The sequence below is a fragment of the Centruroides sculpturatus genome, unplaced genomic scaffold (assembly GCF_000671375.1).
Source record: "Centruroides sculpturatus isolate CEXI.00-Female unplaced genomic scaffold, Cexi_2.0 scaffold51, whole genome shotgun sequence".
Lineage (NCBI taxonomy): Eukaryota > Metazoa > Arthropoda > Arachnida > Scorpiones > Buthidae > Centruroides > Centruroides sculpturatus.
The window spans coordinates 748,178-769,706 of record NW_019384329.1 but is presented as its reverse complement, the minus strand read 5'-3'; the positions used below and the strand labels follow the sequence as shown (position 1 = coordinate 769,706).

The 21,529-nt window shown below is 33.6% G+C and overlaps 4 protein-coding genes across 5 annotated transcripts in view; 1 reads left to right on the top strand and 3 right to left on the bottom strand.

The window, feature by feature from the left end:
- Positions 1–280: 280 nt before the first annotated feature.
- LOC111628982 lies at positions 281–1,165 on the bottom strand. Its single transcript, XM_023372844.1, has one exon. It carries the CDS (start codon positions 1,163–1,165, stop codon positions 281–283), a length of 885 nt encoding a protein of 294 aa, XP_023228612.1.
- Positions 1,166–9,588: 8,423 nt separating this feature from the next.
- Positions 9,589–13,309, top strand: LOC111629227 (cytochrome P450 18a1-like). Its single transcript, XM_023373106.1, has 3 exons — positions 9,589–9,846; positions 9,917–10,089; positions 12,034–13,309. Exons 1-3 carry the CDS (start codon positions 9,602–9,604, stop codon positions 12,228–12,230), a joined length of 615 nt encoding a protein of 204 aa, XP_023228874.1. The 5' UTR covers positions 9,589–9,601; the 3' UTR covers positions 12,231–13,309.
- Positions 13,310–14,424: 1,115 nt separating this feature from the next.
- LOC111628972 lies at positions 14,425–15,309 on the bottom strand. Its single transcript, XM_023372835.1, has one exon. It carries the CDS (start codon positions 15,307–15,309, stop codon positions 14,425–14,427), a length of 885 nt encoding a protein of 294 aa, XP_023228603.1.
- A 361-nt stretch (positions 15,310–15,670) lies between these two features.
- The window catches only part of LOC111629204 (rRNA methyltransferase 1, mitochondrial-like), an 11,741-nt gene continuing 5,882 nt past the window's right edge, over positions 15,671–21,529 (bottom strand). The window contains exons 4-8 of one of the 2 annotated variants that reach the window (XM_023373086.1): positions 20,308–20,374; positions 19,758–19,837; positions 18,901–18,994; positions 17,382–17,499; positions 15,671–16,001 (exon numbers count right to left, since the gene is read on the bottom strand). In XM_023373086.1, the coding sequence (XP_023228854.1) occupies positions 15,856–16,001; positions 17,382–17,499; positions 18,901–18,994; positions 19,758–19,837; positions 20,308–20,374 (505 nt within the window). In that variant the 3' untranslated portion in view covers positions 15,671–15,855. The remainder of the gene's footprint in view (positions 16,002–17,381; positions 17,500–18,900; positions 18,995–19,757; positions 19,838–20,307; positions 20,375–21,529) is intronic. The other variant, XM_023373092.1, reaches the window with a different exon arrangement.

Here is a 21,529-nt window from a genome sequence, read left to right as displayed (position 1 = left end):
AACGGAAGGAAGACGTGAAGTTGAAGAGGTAAGAGGGAAGAGGAACGTAAAGTGAGATAGTAAAGAGGAAATGGAGATTACATAGGAACCGGGGTTCCGGGAGCACAATTAACAAGATGAAGCTCATTACGAAAAGATGGAAGTCAAGTTATGTGACAGATAAATTCACATGCAGGTGGTGTGATGGAAAAAAAAAAAAAAAAACGATAAAGTATATGCATACATATGGGAGACTGTACAACATGGGGACAGCAATAAAACCAGAAGGCTAGAGGGACAATTAGCCCAGCACATTTATGCTATGGGCAAAGTCCCTAAAGGCGCTGTGGATGGTGTTGTTATTAACAAACGTCTTGAGCTCGCAGGGCCAAAGAATCCCTTCCATGAGAACGGTATTAATGAGCCTCTTCCTTTGAGAAGTATAGTGAGGACAGTAGTAAATAATATGATATGGCTCTTCCATCTCGTTGAGAGCGCAAGTACACTGTCCATTACCCTTATGGAGAAACTGCAAGAGGTAACTTTTAAAGTTGCCGTGACCGGTCAACAGTTGAGTAAGATGGAAGGAGGGGAGCAGATGCTTGTTTTCCCTCCTGATAATAACGTCGGGAATAAACTTGTGAGTTAACCTACCCGTGGAGCTGGCATCCCACCTTGTTTGCCAATACTTCCAGCAGGCCAGACCAATCTGATTGGAGAGCCAGGTGGGGGGAACACTGCTGTAAGTGCAGTGGATGCACCTATCAGGGGCAGAGCGGGCCAGAAGATCTGCCCTCTCATTCCCGGGAATACCGGAGTGGCCCTTCACCCAAATAAATTTTAAGTCAATGTCCTTCATGAGTACAAGAAGGGTTTGGAGAGTTTCACTTACAATAGGGAGTTTTATGTTAAGGTTCTTGAGTTGAAGGAGGGCAACCCTACTATCAGTAAAAATGGTAGCTTTATTATAGTGCCTAGAGTTGGCATTATTCCTGATCCATCTTAGAGCATTCCGGATAGCCAGTGATTCAGCTTGGTTAGCCGTACAGTGGGGAGCCAGCATATACTGAGCCTGATAGACGTTTATATTATTGAAGACCACCACGATGGAGGAGCCCACCCCTCTTTCCGACTTAGAGCCATCGGTATATATACAGAGGCCAGTGCGGATGCAGGAACCGTCCATGGAGAAAGATGTTCGTCATACAAATGACCTCTTCAAAAATTTTACAAAATATGCTATAATTGAACCAGCAATTTAGAAAATAAAAGATTAAAATGCTGCAAAGTTAACATTATAACTTTACTTTAGTGCTGAAAATATATGAAAAATATCATTTAACATCAACATATCAACATAAAAAGTTAATTTAAACTGCAGAATGTATGTGAAAATTGCAGCATACATCTCAATGATTTGCCTTGGCATCATTTCAGCTATTAATTAATCTTATAATAAAAATAAATTAATTAATTTCGGACTTAAATTGCACGGAAACGAGCCGACGCTACTTCTTGTAACTACCGTTAGCATTTGTGTACATTACGGAGTTAAAATCAGATTATAAATACAAAATATAATAAATAAAATACACTTATAAGCACTTTTTTTTTTAATATATCACTTAATTTACACACAGTTTTATTTACAAGAATTCATCTTAATTAAATTCAATTGATGAAGAATAATACCTGAAATAGTAAAACATTATTTTAAAATATTTTTATTAACTTGTTAATTCTAAAGCTGGAATTATATTTTAAATACTAACATTCACTGATTAAAAACAATATTCCAAACTTCAAACCTGCTGTAGATGTTTGACGTAGCATCCACTTAACCTGACGCAGACCATTAAAAGTACAGTAGAACCCCTCTAATCTGTCACCTTTGGGACTGGGGGTATGGTCGGAACACAAAAAAGATAGGATTATCAGAAAAAAGTAAAATAAACAATCTTCCCCTTTGTCCAGTCTTTGTAGCACTGCTAATTTTTCATTTAATGAAAGAGTAATGTGTTTACGTTTCACTCCTGACATGTTGAAAACACACACAAAACTGTACATGTACACACAATGTAAAACATATACTGTAACAAACACAGAAAAACGCCATGGACAGTGAGTCACCAACGAGTCGGGACAAGTTTCTCGACTCCGACCGCGGTCAGATTAATTAATTAACCGGAGTGACGGACTAGCCGAGGGCGGACTAGAGGGGTTCTACTGTACTGAAAACGTTTGTTTTTAAACGTTTTCAGTTGAAGTTTGGAATAATAGTTTTAATCAGTGAATACTGGAAAGTGTGAATTTTAGTACAGTGGTACCTCAGGATACGAAATTAATCCGTTCCGAAACTGAGATCGTATCATGAAAATGTCGTAAGGTGGATCATATTTTCCCATACGATTACATGTAAAACCAAATAATTCGTTCCAACGCGAAAAACATACTCAAATTAAAGCCAAGTAATACATTAAAAAAAAAATAACTGTAGTAAGAAAAACAAATGAAAAATGCGAACTAATGTAATGTCGTATGGTGAGTTTTTGTTCGTATCGTGGAGCAAAAATATGTTCGAATTTCATGTCATATCCTGAAAATTTCATATGCTGGGGCGTTCGTAACCTGAGGTACCACTGTATTTATTTTCATTAATTATACTGTCAAATTATATTTCTTTTCTATATATAACTTAGTTATTTAATACTCATACTTAACTGCTACAAAGGGTTCATTGGGAAGAAAGGTAAATACTTCAGGAGGTGAATGTATGTGATTGTATGTGAGAAAAGTCTATGTGAACGTATGATGATTTTTTATTAATATTTGGGGGGGTGCTTTTGACAGTGCTGGCTGTTGACATGTTTTTTTTATGACTTACAATTCAACTGTTTGCCATTAATTGACTTTATTGAGGTTGTCTTTTTCTACTGTAACACTTTCTTTTTTAATTTTGTTCTTTTTACTTATTGTTGGAGGAGTTGAACTTAATCTGCGTCCAATGTCTCATACGTCACCATCTTCAACTTCTGCTGGTGAACGCTGTCGATCGCCAAGTGAACAAACATCGAAATTATCTCGACTGGATGATTATTTTGCATTGCAGGATATTTCTTCTCAAATGCCTCAGAACATTCTGATATCATTCTATCGAAACTGGAAGAATTGTCGTCGAAGTTTGACCGGTTGTCTAATTTACATAAGGAGTACGAAGAACATCTAACATGATTGGAAGGAGAAGTTACCAAACTTTTGACTTTTAGAACTGCATGTATAGATAATTTTACTCTTCAGAATTATTATACAGACTCTGTATAAACGATTTGAAGAAAAATAATAATATTGTTTCTGGTTTGATTGGTAACAATGAAGAATTAGTTAATAATGCTAACAGCTTTACTGAGTTGTTTAGAAGTCAGAATGAGGAGTCTATTCCTTTTATTAACAGTTATTAAATATCGAGAACACGGCTTGTATTGTTTGAGCTCTATACTTGAGAATATTTCTAAAAACTTAAAGAAAATTTAGGAGTTGCAGTTGTAGCGCATTAGAGTTTTTGATGATTTGTCGTATAGATCAAGACAGGTATAGAAAATCACTGCCTTTTTTGCTAAAGCTAAATCTCCGAATAAAAAAGCATTTTCGAGAGCCGATTGCTTGACCGTTGACAATGAAAAATTCACTTTCGATCTAGAAACAAATGAACTACAGACGATTAATACTTTTTCAGACAAATCCAGCCAAAAGAGTTAATTGGAACAAATGCTAACGAGAGGGATAAAATTTTAGTAATGACAATATTGTCTTGGAATTGTCAAGGAACCAAGTATTACTAATGTTTTGTAGAAATAAATCTATTGGATGAATACTGCAAATTAAACAAGAGCTATAAGTTGCTATTTAAGGTGAAGAAAGTTATTTTTGGCTAAAATAAACTCACAACTATTGAGGACTAAGAATACTAATGATTGTCAGTCATTAGTTAATAAATTTTGAACTAAGAAACCATGTGAAAATACTATATCCCCTCGGATATAGTCTCTTCTCCAATACAAGTTATCTGTTAGAGGATTTTTCCTTTTGTACTGATTGAGGCCAATAGAGAGTTACCTCAAGGAAAACCATTGAGTCCTATCCTTTCTATTTTGTTTTTGAATGATCTTCTTGACCTTCTGAGACGTCAAAACAATATCTATGCAATTTCTATATTAGGTTAAACACGAACTAGTCAGATGAAACATTGAACCAAATTTGTTCGATTGGTATAAATTTAACTATCAATCACACCGTCTTCAATTTAACATCGTTCTATACTTATATATAGAACCAACTGGATAAATATAGTACTAACAAAACACACCTTTAATAATCAAGCAAATGAAAATTAAAATAAAAACGTTTTCGATCGTTTCTTAACGATCTTCCTCAGTTACCATGACAAAGAATAAAATCGAACACAAGAAAGAACGTAAATACGAAAATTAAAATATAAATAACGTAAAGTAGCTGTAACTGTAAAGTAACTGTATTGATAAAAGAACGAAAATAAACGAAAAACAGAAACTAAGTTGAAAAAAATGCCCTTTAACAAAAATAAAAATAAATAGTCATTAATTCCCGTAAAAGGATCGCCAAGCTGTAGGTAAAGAGTACGCATCTCTATGGTTGATGCAACCAGTTTTCTTGTGTGCCTTAAATATCTCCAATTTCTCCAGATCCAGATTTCTACATAGGCGCAACTATGCGCAACTTGCACCAACGTATCAAAGAGCATAAATATACCATTAATAAAAAACTTGACAACACCATGCTATCGGCTTATGCAACACAACACGACATTCAAGTCCATTGGGATTGGGCGGAAATAATTAAGCCTACGACGAATTTACATACAATGAAATATCTAGAGAAATTGGAGATATTTAAGGCACACAAGAAAACTGGTTGCATCAACCATAGAGATGCGGACTCTTTACCTACAGCTTGGCGATCCTTTTACGGGAATTAATGACTATTTATTTTTATTTTTGTTAAAGGACATTTTTTTCAACTTAGTTTGTTTTTTGTTTATTTTCGTTCTTTTATCAATACAGCTATTTTCCGTTATTTATATTTTAATTTTCGTATTTACGTTCTTTTTTGTGTTCGATTTTATTCTTTGTGATGGTAACTGAGGAAGATCGTTAAGAAACGATCGAAAACGTTTTTATTTTAATTTTCATTTGCTGGATTATTAAAGGTGTGTTTTGTTAGTAACATCGTTCTATGAGGTATAAGGTGTATTCTATGGGGTAGAGAGGAAATGTTCATTGATTCTTTAAAATTATGCCATGAGTGATATGAACTGTGATGTGGCAAGATCATCAATAAAAAACAATCGTGTGACTATACAGATCTTATCTGATGTCACATCAAAAGCAATGGCATCAATTACTTTGTATGGTTTGTGAGAACTAGACAAGACAAGAAGTGTATCATAGTATCAATTACTTTGTACTAGATTTTGTAGATAACAGAGCACTCTCATTAATACAAACTAATTATTGTAGAGTTGTTCATAAGACTATTGATATTACAGCCAGACCGCCAATAATGGCTATCTCTAAATGGAAGCTGATTTATCAAGAATGTTCTTTTGAAATGCCTCCAAACCATGTTCATGTGTTGTGTTCCTGTCAGTGGCTGTCACCGGAGGTTGTGACTAAAGACAAATGTATAGTATAGATGCTACTCAGCATGTACAACATGTAACAAAGTTGCTCAGATATAAGCATACTCAAAAAAAAAAAAATATATATATATACTAATTTGATTATAAAATAACACAACATTGCTTACCACAGACAACAGAAACATTCAAGGAATCAATGCCAGGATGCAAATGAGCACTGGGTAATATTGTTACTATGTTATCGCATAAATCGTACACACACTCGGACATTCCTACACCTTCATTTCCTGTAAAGAAATTAGAATAGCAAGATTTTATTCTACTTTAATATAAACTACAGATTTTTGTCTAGTTTACGAGTAAATTTTCGATTCTCGTCAATTAAATCATTGCACTTAATCATCCCTTCTTTCGTCCTTGCATTTGTTGTAATTATTTTCGTCGTCAGCTTTGCACTTTACTACATCTTTCTTGATAAATATTTGCATGATTTATTTTGAATCTTCCAAACTACATTGTATAATTGATTCATAAATTGTTTTGTTTAGAGTGCTAGTGTGTAATAATTTTCTGGAAATTTTGAGTCCTGGAATGTTCTGTAATTCTGAGCAAGGAACTTGGTAGGATCTTATGAACGTCGCAAGAAAAGACCTGTTTTCAGATGGTGGTATTGTGATCTGAGACAACATTATTCTTAACAGCCTCACTGATCTCCACGTTTCAGCAAGAGGGTGCATCGCAGCAACAAAATACAGAGATGAAGTAATGGAACTTCAAGTGAGACTTTTCTAAAATTCTATGGGTTCAAATTTTATTATTGTGAACGATAATGCCCATCACATATGGCTGCACTTGTTAGTGAAGATATTCCTTGTATGGAATAAATGGCTAGCAAGATCTCAAGACCTAAATCACATAGAATGTATATGGTATTCTCTAGAGAGATAAGTTGTAACTCCATTAGTAACCACCACAAGAGCACTCCATCAAGAGTTCTGGTACAGGAATGGCTTTTGTTTCCAACAGAGCTGAGACATAGTGTTATAATTAACACGAGTGATCACCATGCAGCATATGCGCATGCAGAGAATGCAACCACTCACCTGTTTTATTGAATAAAGACTACAATGTCTTGCTTATATGTTAAGTTTCATGCTGTTTTTTGATGAGTAGTTTTGGAGACCAACCCTATTATTAATGGTTACACTTACGTCTTGAGTGTGACTTTACATCCTCCAGAAACAAAACTTCATCCTTCAGTTTCATTTTCGGACAATGGTTTTTGGAAAACATCTCTGCCGATTACACGATCTCGGTGGAATCTGGCCCACTAGTCTCTGAACCACACTCTGCAGATTTTGGGGCCTCTGAGGGATGTTTCTGGCATTTATCATAAGAGAAACTGTAATATTGTATGTAAAACTTTACTAAACCTTTTCCCTTGCCAAGTAACTTTTCGAATACCCTGAAGTTCGTAAACCAACTTTAAAAGCATAAATAATAGCTACATTTGAATGTTGGTAAAAACACACTTGTTACTATTCATATTGAAAAACCAATAAACTGTATAGATCATAATAGATTATACGAAGCCATTTGTTATCTTTAAAATNTAAAATATTTTTAAAAAAATTACTTTTTTCCTTGAAAATTTTAACATATTTCGCTAATAGACCGTTTTTATTATCATAAACAATGTTAATTCGAATGATTAGAGTAAAAATTACATTAAAAAATGTACAATATATTGTATTATTTTATTTTAAGCACATTCTATAATGAATTTTATTATTAAGATGCGTTACTTTAATGATGGAAAAGATTCAAGATGGCTTCGAGCAAAATGCAGGGGGCAAAACACTAGATACTATTTCAACATACGAATATTTACACTACTTTTCATGTCTTAGCATAAACAAATTTGAAACATTCATCATTAATCATCGATAAATTTTAATTTTGACTGTCAAATAGTGCAACAATTGTTTTTGAGAAATTTCACTGCTTAATAATTAACACATAGATCAATGTAATTTGCAATTGGCTAAGAAACTTTTATAAAAATAAATTAAACGAATAACTAAGCTGATGTTTTAGTTATTTATCAAACCGAAGGTATATAACAATTAAAAAAAAAAAAAGGTTTTATTTAAGAGGCTAGCTAATTAATAAATGATAATTAAATACAAAGCATCAAAAATCTCATTAACTGTTTATTATATAATCACGAAAGACGAAATATATATTTTTCTTTAATCGAAATGCAGTTATTAATTTTATTTACTTTTACCTTCTGAATCTATAAAAGAAAATTCGTGTTTATAAAATTACGTAAAAGAAATCAAATAACAAATCGACTGATTGCATTCACGTCATAAAAATCGAGCTACACTTAAAAAAAAAGAGGCTAAACGGAAATTTCATCATAAATTACATAAAAATATTATCTGATATGCAAACCCTACTCTTTATTACCCGAAAACGGGACAACAAACAATTACATGACTTTTCATTATACTGAACAGGCTTCATTTAGAGTTAGAAGCATAAAAAGGAAGGAGAATTGAATTTCGTAATGTGTTTCACTCCAATTTTGCATAATTGCAATATATTATGTGTATAATTAAATTGTTTACAGTCGCTATTAAATTTGCATATTCTTGAAATATTTATAAGTAAAACAATTGAAGTAGTTATTTAATTTTACTTCGCTTATTTTTGACCCGTCTCGGAGAAAACTTAGGAGTTTGCAATATTTCCTATTCCTATAGTGTTATTTTCATTGAAACGTAAATTGCCTTTTATCAATAAAGAAACGTACAGTATTTCATTTGTTAAAAAAGGGGGGGCTTTGGTTAGATAGAATAAGGCACGCAACACGTGGATGAACTGTCAATGAAAGACTTCCTATGAAAAACTGGCTCCTCTTTAGATATTAGACATGTGATTATGTGAAACTGGCTCCTCTTTAGACACGTGATTATATGAATCTTGTCCATCTTCAGGCGTTAGACACGTGATTTAAGAGAAATTGGCCCGTATGTAGGTGTTAGATAGGCGAAGAAAACCCGAAAAAAAATCCCACGTGGTCCAGTCGTTGGTCACGTGAACACCAAACCACCAATTCCATCCGTTCGCCTATTGGCGGGCCCTAATGAGCATAAAGGGCCCACTTTATTTCCTTGCCCCGTACAAACTATTGTTTATACGTTTATTGTTTATATTATACTTTCAAATTATTATCAATATTAAAATGGAAATAAATATTTATTCATTTTCATTTTAATGATGACAAAATTTAGAAAAGGAAGGAAAAAAAATAAATTCAATTTTTTCTTCCTTTCCTAACAGTAATTAAGTGATAAAAATTCATTAAATATTACGTTTAATTTTAAATTTAGAAGCAGACGATTTAGGCTTAACCACAAATGTCTTACCTGATCGATTTTCTGCGTAAAATCTGAGATTTTTTACGCATTTCATAAGAAATATTAAAGCAAACTCACTGAAAATTCAATTTATTACGTATTTATTTGAAAAATTTCGACTTTTTCGGCATTTTCTTGATATTTAAATCAGTGAGTGAGAAGTCGTCTGCTCTAAAGAAAATCCGTGACGTCACGCATACTCCGCACTCAAAAATAACGAAATGTCATTGGGCATTATGTAATTTTATCGTTAAAATACTTTTGAAATAATAAGAAATTGCACTGAAATTTATCTTTTTATTTTAAATCGGTAAATAAAATAAATAATACTTTAATTTTTGATTTTATATCTTACTCGGGCGAACGAAAAGTCGTCTGCTCTTATAAAAATTCCTGACGTCATGTACAGTAAACATCAAAACTAACGAAATTAATTAATTTATATTTTATATTTTTAATTAACGAATTAAACAAATAATTTTGTCAATTTGTATTTGTAGATGAACAATTAGTTCAAGTCATGGGTGATATATTTAGCGCGGGATTAGAAACTGTGACGTCACTTCTAGACTGGGCAGTTCTCTTTATGGTTTGCTATCCTAACGTGCAGGCACGTGCGCAGAAAGAATTGGATGATGTGATTGGACGAGAGAGATTACCGTCATTGGACGATCTTTCCAAATTACCATATATGGAAGCGACCATTCTAGAAGTCTTAAGAAGAGCTAACGTCCTAGCATTAGGAAATGCACACGCAACTTTAGAGTGAGTTGAATTTATATTATTACTTAACTAGCTTTGCTTCGTATTAGTTACTAATTAATTATGTTTTTAGGGATACAATTCTGGCCGGCTACGTCATACCAAAAGACACTCATGTCGTTCCTAACCTGTGGGCAATTCATATGGACCCACACTTGTGGATCGATCCGGAAAAGTTCGATCCCGAAAGATTTTTAAAAAATGGAGAAGTACAAAAACCCGATTTTTTCATGCCCTTTTCAGTTGGTAAGATCTTATTTTATTTTTCAAAACATTATCATATTAAATAAAATATATTATTATTAATTTAATCAAGAGATGGCGCCTAACGCCTCCCACTAGTGACAAATTGCTTTATATTAATCAATTAATTAGCCAAATTCTAGCCCGATCATTTAAGCGATCGTTGGTTGTGTCTATATTATAAATATGGACAAATTTATTTAAAAATCTTTCAAGAATTGGCTGGCGTTTTAATGCACAAATATAAAATACTCAATGTAATTTGCATTTAGTTAATTGTATTTAAATACAGTAATCATAAATGGTATTCACACCATAATCACATGCACGAATCATATGATTCTGGTTACTTCTTTAAAAAAAATGGCAATTTTCTCAATGGTTTTCAATAAAATTTAGTGAATTTACAAGAATGTTTGTAAACTAGTGATATATAAACACACATGTATATATTCTAGAAAAGATAATTATCTAAAATGTGTCATAACTGGGAAAATGTGTGTTTATATGATTAAAATAACCCTTGTATTATGCGTAAAATTGAATTTATAATCAAATATAATGAAAATTCTAAAAATTTTTGGGTCTAAAATTCATTATACAAGGATTGCCTGTAAAGCTGCATTTCCTACATGACAACAATACATAACAGAGAAACCAACCTTGTTTAGCATCACCAACTTTTTCTACACTGGAGGTACTAAGAGGGCAGAAACCAGACCACATGTATTGTTTTTCTTATGGTAATAACCAAATAGCAAGTGGGAGATGCTTGTTCCACATGCTTTGTGGTAGGTAGGGCCATGCCACGAGGCGTATGGCATGAGCAGACTGATTTGAGAGATGAGATTTCTATGTCATGGGATATACCCCCATAATGGTATTCTCATCATGGGTCTCCATCTTCTTTTTCAAGCTCATTGTGGATCCACAATTGGGACAAGGTAACTAATTACAAGGGACCCAACATATCCAAATTAAACCATTTATGAGAATTTCAGGATCCAACCCAGGTTTAATTCTGGATTCTATGGAGTGGCAGGTCAATCAATATCTTTGTCTCTTTTGACCATCTCAATTCAAAATGCTATCCGGACATAACACTGCTTGACTTTGATTGACCAAGACCTTTTCGAGAGGGAAAGCTGGAGGCTTTTCCAGCCCAGGAGAAAACTTGGAGGCCTATAACTGTTACTACCCCTATAAATTAATGTTACTAACAAAAAAGTAAAATCCTTAAGAGTCTATTCTATTAATACTATAAGAAACCACACAAACCATACTAATATAGGAATGTTGCAGCCACGTTTATGGGCTGAAAACCCCCTAATTATGGTCAAAATCCTCATATATTAGTGTTACTGTGGGAAAGCATGGATGGTGTGATTTGTACATAAGTTCCTGCTACATATTTGAAGAGCTCTATTAATAAAGAAGGATTCTATGTATTTCATTTGTTCAAAAAGAAATGGAAAAAAAAAGGACTCTTTAAGGAACGGAAGGGGCCCATTCTACCTGCCAGGGCCTCATCCAAATGCTCAACAGCCTTGATGATGATGACTGAATGAAAAATGATTATTTTTAGTATAGTTACTGTCAACTTTATACTTGATACACACCTTGATTCTATCATCAAACTCGTGAATGGATCTTCCCGACAAAAATTAGAGAAGTCGTCACAATCTGCAAATCAATAAATTCATAATTTTGCATTGCAAATAACATTAAAATTATTGTTAAACTATGCGACTTACTTTCTCAAACTCAAACATGCGTGTACACCCTACTGCTATACACAATTATTGCTTCGAGATACACTACACTCGATTTAGTGATAATTTCAGAGGCAAGCAAACCACCGCACTAAATCGTGGTTTGATCATATACTAATATATATTTTAACAACTGAATTAAATATTTAACATTTTAAATTTGATATATTTACAGGTAGGCGTATGTGTGTGGGCGACACGTTAACTAAAATGGAAGTCTTCCTGTTCCTAGCTAGTTTAATACATCAATTTCATCTCAGAATCCCGAAAGGAGAAATCCTGCCCAGCATGGATGGCACCATTTCCATCACGTTGACTCCCAACATCTTCAAAGTAACCACAGTACTCAGAGACAAGCTATTAGTGGCTTAGTTCATATATAAAGCTGAACATTTATTAATCTAGATAGCATAAATGGGAAAAATAATTAAAAAAAAAGAAAAAAAAGAGAGAGGAAAAAAGGGAATTTTTTTTTAATTATTTAGAAATTTAAGAAAAGGAAATTATTCAAAATAGAAAAGAGGTGTATTTTATTCCGTAGTTCCGAGCAGTCAGTTTTAGTTCGCCGGATGCAGTGGTGGAGCGCGACGTTCTTTTCACCACTTAATTTATGTTTTTTTGAATGAGTATACGTCGGATTTTCACGCACGACTACAACACGGTATACCATAATTACTTGCACTAATGGAATTTTTTAAGAGAATGTAATTACATTTTGAATCCAGCAAAATGTTTGATCTCATGTACTATACTGACGCCACTGCTAAAAAAGATCAATTTTTTATTATATATTTTTTTGAATCTACCTAAAACCATTTTATTCTGCTTTGTAAAATGTCGAAAACAAGTCCATTTAAAATCCATAAAGCAAAGAATATGATAAGAAATGAATTAACTGGATGTGCAAAGGAGATCGAATTGTCATTATAATGCATCTGCTATCATTTTTTACATTTGTAAATATGCTTGACTATTCCAACTATTCCAATATCATTTTTGTAAATACATCACAGAATGTAAATAAAAACAATTTAAAAATTATTTTTGTATTTTATTTTATTAAAACAATTACGTTGAGAATTTATACGAGTTCAAATTTTACAAACATATTCTGACTTAGTTTTGCATACTACGCGAACAGCATTTCTCTTTGTTCTTATGACAGTGTGAACATAACTTTACTGCAGATCTTAGGATGCTTGTCTTAATTCTAAGTATTTTAAAGCCTTCAACTCATAGTCAGAGAGCGAAATTACAGAAGAAATGTTTGAAAGTAAGGTAAGCATCCTTAAGACTGACATTAAAGATGTTCAATAATTGGAAGAGAGTGTTTAGTTCGTATCTTACTTGATAATGTAAGGAAGATTGGTTTATTATACAATTCGGTGTGGAATTTCGCAATTGCCAGTTCAACAAGATAAAGTCTAGATTAGATACTGACAGATTTAAATTAGCATGGTGTTGGCCTCCAACTACAAACTTGAATATCTCATTTGACTTTTGAGTTGTTAATAGACCTGAATTTTGTATTGCAAGTGGGTATGAGGTAATACAATTAAACAGCATTTCAGTTTAGACCAGGGCTGTGGAGTCGCGTAAAAATCTACCGACTCTGACTCCGACTTTTCCTTATCATCCAACTCCGGCTAAAACATCAAAACTCCACGACTCCGACTCTGACTCCACAGCCCTGGTTTAGACTTACTTAGCTGTTTAGCAAATAATAGTGATCTGTAATATAGTGCAATCATAAAATCCCTCTGCAGTGGATGTGGAAATGGGAGGAACTCCCAAGAATGAAGTAATGAAGTCATAGGCAGACCAAGTGTTGAGATGTCAAAGTAAGTTGACGTCACCACTTGGTTGAGCCACATGGGCATAACCCACTGTATAAGAATATAATTCTCTTTAAATTACATGTTATAATGCTGGGAATGGTGCAGCATTGTACATCAAATTAAGTCTATCGTATGTAGTGGAACCACAAATGCTGCTATATCAAGATCTGTACCTGACCTACTATATCTGACACTCTCTGCACTACAGAGGAAAAGTTGCATGCTGTTTATGTCAAAAGATTTATCTTAGTTGGCAGACATGATGCTAAAGACAGCATCCGAGTCAATCTTATCAATCTATAACAATACTTGCCTGTAAATTAGCAGAACTGTTAAAAATGCTTACATTTAGATACTGATTACGTTCGTCATACAATCAATACAATACAATAGAAAGGTTAAAGGGCCGCACTCAATGGTATAGCCCAAGAGATGAAACGGAAGGAAGACGTGAAGTTGAAGAGGTAAGAGGGAAGAGGAACGTAAAGAGATAGTGAGATAGTGAGATAGTAAAGAGGAAATGGAGATTACATAGGAACCGGGGTTCCGGGAGCACAATTAACAAGATGAAGCTCATTACGAAAAGATGGAAGTCAAGTTATGTGGCAGATAAATTCCCATGCAGGTGGTGTGATGGAAAAAAAAAAAAAAACGATAAAGTATATGCATACATATGGGAGACTGTACAACATGGGGACAGCAATAAAACCAGAAGGCTAGAGGGACAATTAGCCCAGCACATTTATGCTATGGGCAAAGTCCCTAAAGGCGCTGTGGATGGTGTTGTTATTAACAAACGTCTTGAGCTCGCAGGGCCAAAGAATCCCTTCCATGAGAACGGTATTAATGAGCCTCTTCCTTTGAGAAGTATAGTGAGGACAGTAGTAAATAATATGATATGGCTCTTCCATCTCGTTGAGAGCGCAAGTACACTGTCCATTACCCTTATGGAGAAACCGCAAGAGGTAACTTTTAAAGTTGCCGTGACCGGTCAACAGTTGAGTAAGATGGAAGGAGGGGAGCAGATGCTTGTTTTCCCTCCTGATAATAACGTCGGGAATAAACTTGTGAGTTAACCTACCCGTGGAGCTGGCATCCCACCTTGTTTGCCAATACTTCCAGCAGGCCAGACCAATCTGATTGGAGAGCCAGGTGGGGGGAACACTGCTGTAAGTGCAGTGGATGCACCTATCAGGGGCAGAGCGGGCCAGAAGATCTGTCCTCTCGTTCCCGGGAATACCGGAGTGGCCCTTCACCCAAATAAATTTTAAGTCAATGTCCTTCATGAGTACAAGAAGGGTTTGGAGAGTTTCACTTACAATAGGGAGTTTTATGTTAAGGTTCTTGAGTTGAAGGAGGGCAACCCTACTATCAGTAAAAATGGTAGCTTTATTATAGTGCCTAGAGTTGGCATTATTCCTGATCCATCTTAGAGCATTCCTGATAGCCAGTGATTCAGCTTGGTTAGCCGTACAGTGGGGAGCCAGCATATACTGAGCCTGATAGACGTTTATATTATTGAAGACCACCACGATGGAGGAGCCCACCCCTCTTTCCGACTTAGAGCCATCTGTATATATACAGAGGCCAGTGCGGATGCAGGAACCGTCCATGGAGAAAGATGTTCGTCATACAAATGACCTCTTCAAAAATTTTACAAAATATGCTATAATTGAACCAGCAATTTAGAAAATAAAAGATTAAAATGCTGCAAAGTTAACATTATAACTTTACTTTAGTGCTGAAAATATATGAAAAATATCATTTAACATCAACATATCAACATAAAAAGTTAATTTAAACTGCAGAATGTATGTGAAAATTGCAGCATACATCTCAATGATTTGCCTTGGCATCATTTCAGCTATTAATTAATCTTATAATAAAAATAAATTAATTAATTTCGGACTTAAATTGCACGGAAACGAGCCGACGCTACTTCTTGTAACTACCNTGGAAGCTGATTTATCAAGAATGTTCTTTTGAAATGCCTCCAAACCATGTTCATGTGTTGTGTTCCTGTCAGTGGCTGTCACCGGAGGTTGTGACTAAAGACAAATGTATAGTATAGATGCTACTCAGCATGTACAACATGTAACAAAGTTGCTCAGATATAAGCATACTCAAAAAAAAAAAAAAATATATATATACTAATTTGATTATAAAATAACACAACATTGCTTACCACAGACAACAGAAACATTCAAGGAATCAATGCCAGGATGCAAATGAGCACTGGGTAATATTGTTACTATGTTATCGCATAAATCGTACACACACTCGGACATTCCTACACCTTCATTTCCTGTAAAGAAATTAGAATAGCAAGATTTTATTCTACTTTAATATAAACTACAGATTTTTGTCTAGTTTACGAGTAAATTTTCGATTCTCGTCAATTAAATCATTGCACTTAATCATCCCTTCTTTCGTCCTTGCATTTGTTGTAATTATTTTCGTCGTCAGCTTTGCACTTTACTACATCTTTCTTGATAAATATTTGCATGATTTATTTTGAATCTTCCAAACTACATTGTATAATTGATTCATAAATTGTTTTGTTTAGAGTGCTAGTGTGTAATAATTTTCTGGAAATTTTGAGTCCTGGAATGTTCTGTAATTCTGAGCAAGGAACTTGGTAGGATCTTATGAACGTCGCAAGAAAAGACCTGTTTTCAGATGGTGGTATTGTGATCTGAGACAACATTATTCTTAACAGCCTCACTGATCTCCACATTTCAGCAAGAGGGTGCATCGCAGCAACAAAATACAGAGATGAAGTAATGGAACTTCAAGTGAGACTTTTCTAAAATTCTATGGGTTCAAATTTTATTATTGTGAACGATAATGCCCATCACATATGGCTGCACTTGTTAGTGAAGATATTCCTTGTATGGAATAAATGGCTAGCAAGATCTCAAGACCTAAATCACATAGAATGTATATGGTATTCTCTAGAGAGATAAGTTGTAACTCCATTAGTAACCACCACAAGAGCACTCCATCAAGAGTTCTGGTACAGGAATGGCTTTTGTTTCCAACAGAGCTGAGACATAGTGTTATAATTAACACGAGTGATCACCATGCAGCATATGCGCATGCAGAGAATGCAACCACTCACCTGTTTTATTGAATAAAGACTACAATGTCTTGCTTATATGTTAAGTTTCATGCTGTTTTTTGATGAGTAGTTTTGGAGACCAACCCTATTATTAATGGTTACACTTACGTCTTGAGTGTGACTTTACATCCTCCAGAAACAAAACTTCATCCTTCAGTTTCATTTTCGGACAATGGTTTTTGGAAAACATCTCTGCCGATTACACGATCTCGGTGGAATCTGGCCCACTAGTCTCTGAACCACACTCTGCAGATTTTGGGGCCTCTGAGGGATGTTTCTGGCATTTATCATAAGAGAAACTGTAATATTGTATGTAAAACTTTACTAAACCTTTTCCCTTGCCAAGTAACTTTTTGAATACCCTGAAGTTCGTAAACCAACTTTAAAAGCATAAATAATAGCTACATTTGAATGTTGGTAAAAACACACTTGTTACTATTCATATTGAAAAACCAATAAACTGTATAGATCATAATAGATTATACGAAGCCATTTGTTATCTTTAAAATTAATTTATACAAATTAAATAATATATTCAAGAAAAATATATATTAATATACTTACCCAATATGAAAATTGTTGGTTTATTTAATTTTAATGTATGAATTCCTATACATTTGGAGCAAATATTATCAGAGTATGAAGCAGTTCCTATAATATACCAGTTTGAATCTTTCTTTTCCTATTATATAAAAGTATACAAACAAAATATTGAATCCTTGTATTATTTATAATAAATTTATTTTAATATAATATAGAATATAAATTTAATATGATTGATTAATTAGTAAATGTCACATACTAGCACATTTATGCTATATCAACTGTGTACAATATACATATTTACACTACAAGTAATGCTCAAGTCTCCATCTGATAGGACAGTAGCAGAACATAACTGGAGTGTAAGAGGCTCTGTAGAGTGAATGGAGCCTTACAACAGCCCCGATCAACAATGGGATTGGCCAATATAAGTGAGCGACAAAGAACGACATCCCAATCTAAATAATCCATAATAAATTACGAGAGTTTGAATTGGGTTATAGCTAGAATTGCTTAGAATTAGGTTACTATATTACAATACAGCTTTCCAAGTAAGTGTGACCAATATCAAAATCTAATGAGGTCTTATCTATAAACAAAATGTACCAACTTATTGTGCTTTACACATAGTTTTATCACGCTACTAACGCTTTCTGTCCACATATAGGAGCTTCCTCAGGTAGATCTTTTTGAAAATGATTCCTTCTGGTGCTGATGGTGTTCTATTCTGCATTTGGATCCGAAATATTCAAATTTGAAATGTTTTCTTTTTAATGCCATTCTCACTGGCATATATAACTAAAGCAGTGGTTTTTTTTTACTTCTTTTCTACATCCAGTTTGTGTTCAGGAAGGCATTGTTTAATATTTTATATACCCCTGGTGCTCTTTCTCTGTCTGTTTGATCTTTCTCACTCCTAAGCAGTTTGAATATATCAGTTTTACATCTGTAAGTGATTTTTGTATTATTATATACTTCAAATTCTTGATATAAAGAATGCATATAGCACTCTATGTTATAATAATATGGTAGGGAAATGCATCTTGCTGAGGGATATCTCTTATTGGACTTCTATTCAATCCATTTTCGAGTTGGTTTCTCTTTGCCGTTTTATATGCGAAGCCTCTAGTATCGCTGTGCCTCTCAGCAATCTCTGCTATTCTTTTTATCTCCTTCTATTTGTCTTGCTCTTTGTTACAATGTGTGTGGTCCCTTCTAATAAGTGCTCTAAAGGCCGCTATTCTATAGTTGTATGGTCATTAGAATCAACAGATGTATTTTAGAATAAAGCTCAGTTTGTGGTATATTTTAGTATCATATCCATTACCATTAAAGGTACTTAATGTACCATTACATACAACTTACAAAACTATGTGCATAGCACAACAAAGTTGGTATGTTTTGTTTTTAATAATGCTTTGTTTAAAGGCTTGTTTTATTGAAAGTGCTATCTATTAAACATATAAAAATATCGAAATCAGTCTTAATATTTTAAATTAATAATAAATTCTCGATTGTACATTATAATAGTACTACTCACTTGTAAAAATTCTGGAAGATTGTTTATCGAATACACTGGAATCACTTCTAAAGCACCCGAACTTGCTTTGCTAACTACAGGCGAAAGTTTACAACTACAATAGATCAAATATATATATGTTATTAATAATATTTCATAAATTAGACCTGAATAAATTTAACTGAAGTAAGACAAAATTATAAGGAATAGAAAATAAAACCGTAAAGTGCTGGCTGGATTGCTAAAGTGGCTCAGATGTTGACCTACTGCTCTGAAGGACCAGGTATCAAAGACTTGGACTAACATTAGCGAGATTGCGGCCGAAGTTTTCAACGCGTAAACGTATACGTCGGACGTTTAGCGCCGCTTTCCTGTAAGTCTAGAAGTTTGACAATGGCGTTTGGAACGTCAGTGGAGTCATGCTTGATGTTCCAAATGCCATTGTCAAACTTCTAGGCTTACTTAAAGGTGGTGCTGAATGTCCGACATACACGTTTTCGTGTTGAAAACTTCGGCCGCAACCTCTCTTTTAAGTAAATAAATAAAATACATGATGTTTTAGAGTGTGGGAACACATTTCATCCCTACCACTAAAGAAATTCAATCACTCAATCTGTAAAGGACCTTGTGAAGGCATTCTTCTGCAGACCATCCAGCTGCCTAATATAGGCCTGGCTGAACCCACAACGGTCCTGAATAAATGCCCCTCTTAGTGCTTTTATTCGGGTTACCTTTATGTGATATTACTTTGTTCAATTGGTTTTTGCAAAAATACCTAATCCCAAATATTAAAGTCTTAGTTTCCCAAGTTAATTTTGTCCAATTATTGTAAAATTAATTAACGTAAATAATATTTTAAATTCATTAATAAACAATACCTGTTCCCTTTCACAACACATACTTTATCAATTCCAAAATAATATGAAGATCTCAGAACCGCTCCAAAATTCATAGGATCCTATGTTTAAATAACAACATGTTACTTTATAATTTGAAATAATACAACGTATCATTAAAACAGATTTATAAATCATATCAGAAATTGAGCTGGAATCATGTTACTAATCAAAGAATCAAGCCGAATTTATTATCAGGTTACACCTTGGGCACGTGGCTGTCGCCAGTCAACGAAGCAAATGATCAACGTGGTTATGTTTTCTAAATAAATTGGTTTGAAAGAAAACGTGGCCCTGACAACATAATGTGCAATGTAACTACACTTTAAATGGGAGTTGCAGGTTTGAGTCACATTCCAGAATATTCTAAGCTAATTAATTGCATTCTAATTCTGTAAATTTTATAAAAGACGGCGACCCAATCACTTACTTTTAACCCAAATTACGTAGCATTTGATACAGTATTTAATTAGCCAAAACATAGCCCGGTAATAAAACTGACTCGATTCTTTGATTAGTAAAATAAACTTACTTGAATACAATCCAAAATCAACCAAATTGGCGTCATTTTATTTTCTGTCACAGTATCTTCTATAGCACTACACAAAAGAATAAATATCAAATATTTACTTTAAATATTATTTTTAGCAAAATAATTATTAAATTCCCATGAACATAACAAATATTATACATATATAATAGACATAAATAATTAAATATAGATAATACAGGTATACCTCACTTTATGTCGGTAATTGGTTCCAGGAGAGGTGACTTAAGTTGAAAAACGACGTAAGTCGAATTTACTTGTCACTAGGCTAAACCACAAATAACCATTCCCTATTCTGTATTTTATTCATAAATGCATTTTTAATAATGGTTAATAAGAATCTATTTTAAGCTTACAAACAAATAAATTTTAGTTTTTAATATAGAACAGAAAAAAGTAATCTAAATTTATGATTTCATGTACGTACAGTACATATTTACAATTTGGTGATGTTTACAGTACATCGCAGACTCTTTATTTGTGAATGTAGTTTGCTCTAAGAGATTATAAAATAAGATGATTTTGTAAGGTTAAATAACAAATACAGTTATTAAAATTATCTTGCGATAGTAGAAAATAAACTAATTTATATTAAATTTACCAATATCGAGAGGCGCCGACAACGACGCCAAATGGTAGACATTGAAGCTACCGTGGAAAACACCAATATTGAACACTTAAAGACTGATAAATTAGACGATAACACAGAAACACAATGTTTTCATGTTTCGTTCTCTAGGATTTATGACGATTATATTAACATTTACTGTAAATGTACTGTACATATTTTAATATGATTTTATGCGCTTTAATGCTTTTCTAGTGATATTACAACTTCAATATTTGTGGAGGATGGATGTAAACTCGAATAAAATGACTTAAACTTGATTTTTACTTTTCCATATATGTATTTTTTGACAAATGATGTATAATCGAGAATGACGTAACTCGAGGTATACCTGTATTTAAAAGTAAATTCGATGATGACTGGATAGCCATAGCACACGTGTCAGCTATTGTAAGGAACCAAGTCTGAGCTTTATTTTTATTTTACTTTTATTTTGCTTTCATTATATTTTGTTTGGGGCTTATGTTTAGTTAAGACGAAGGTTTCCTCACCATTCACCTTAGTAACTTAAAAATAGAAGAAAAACCAACTCACCGACGAAAGAAAAGCGCCGTAGAAAAACTCGCGCACACTTGC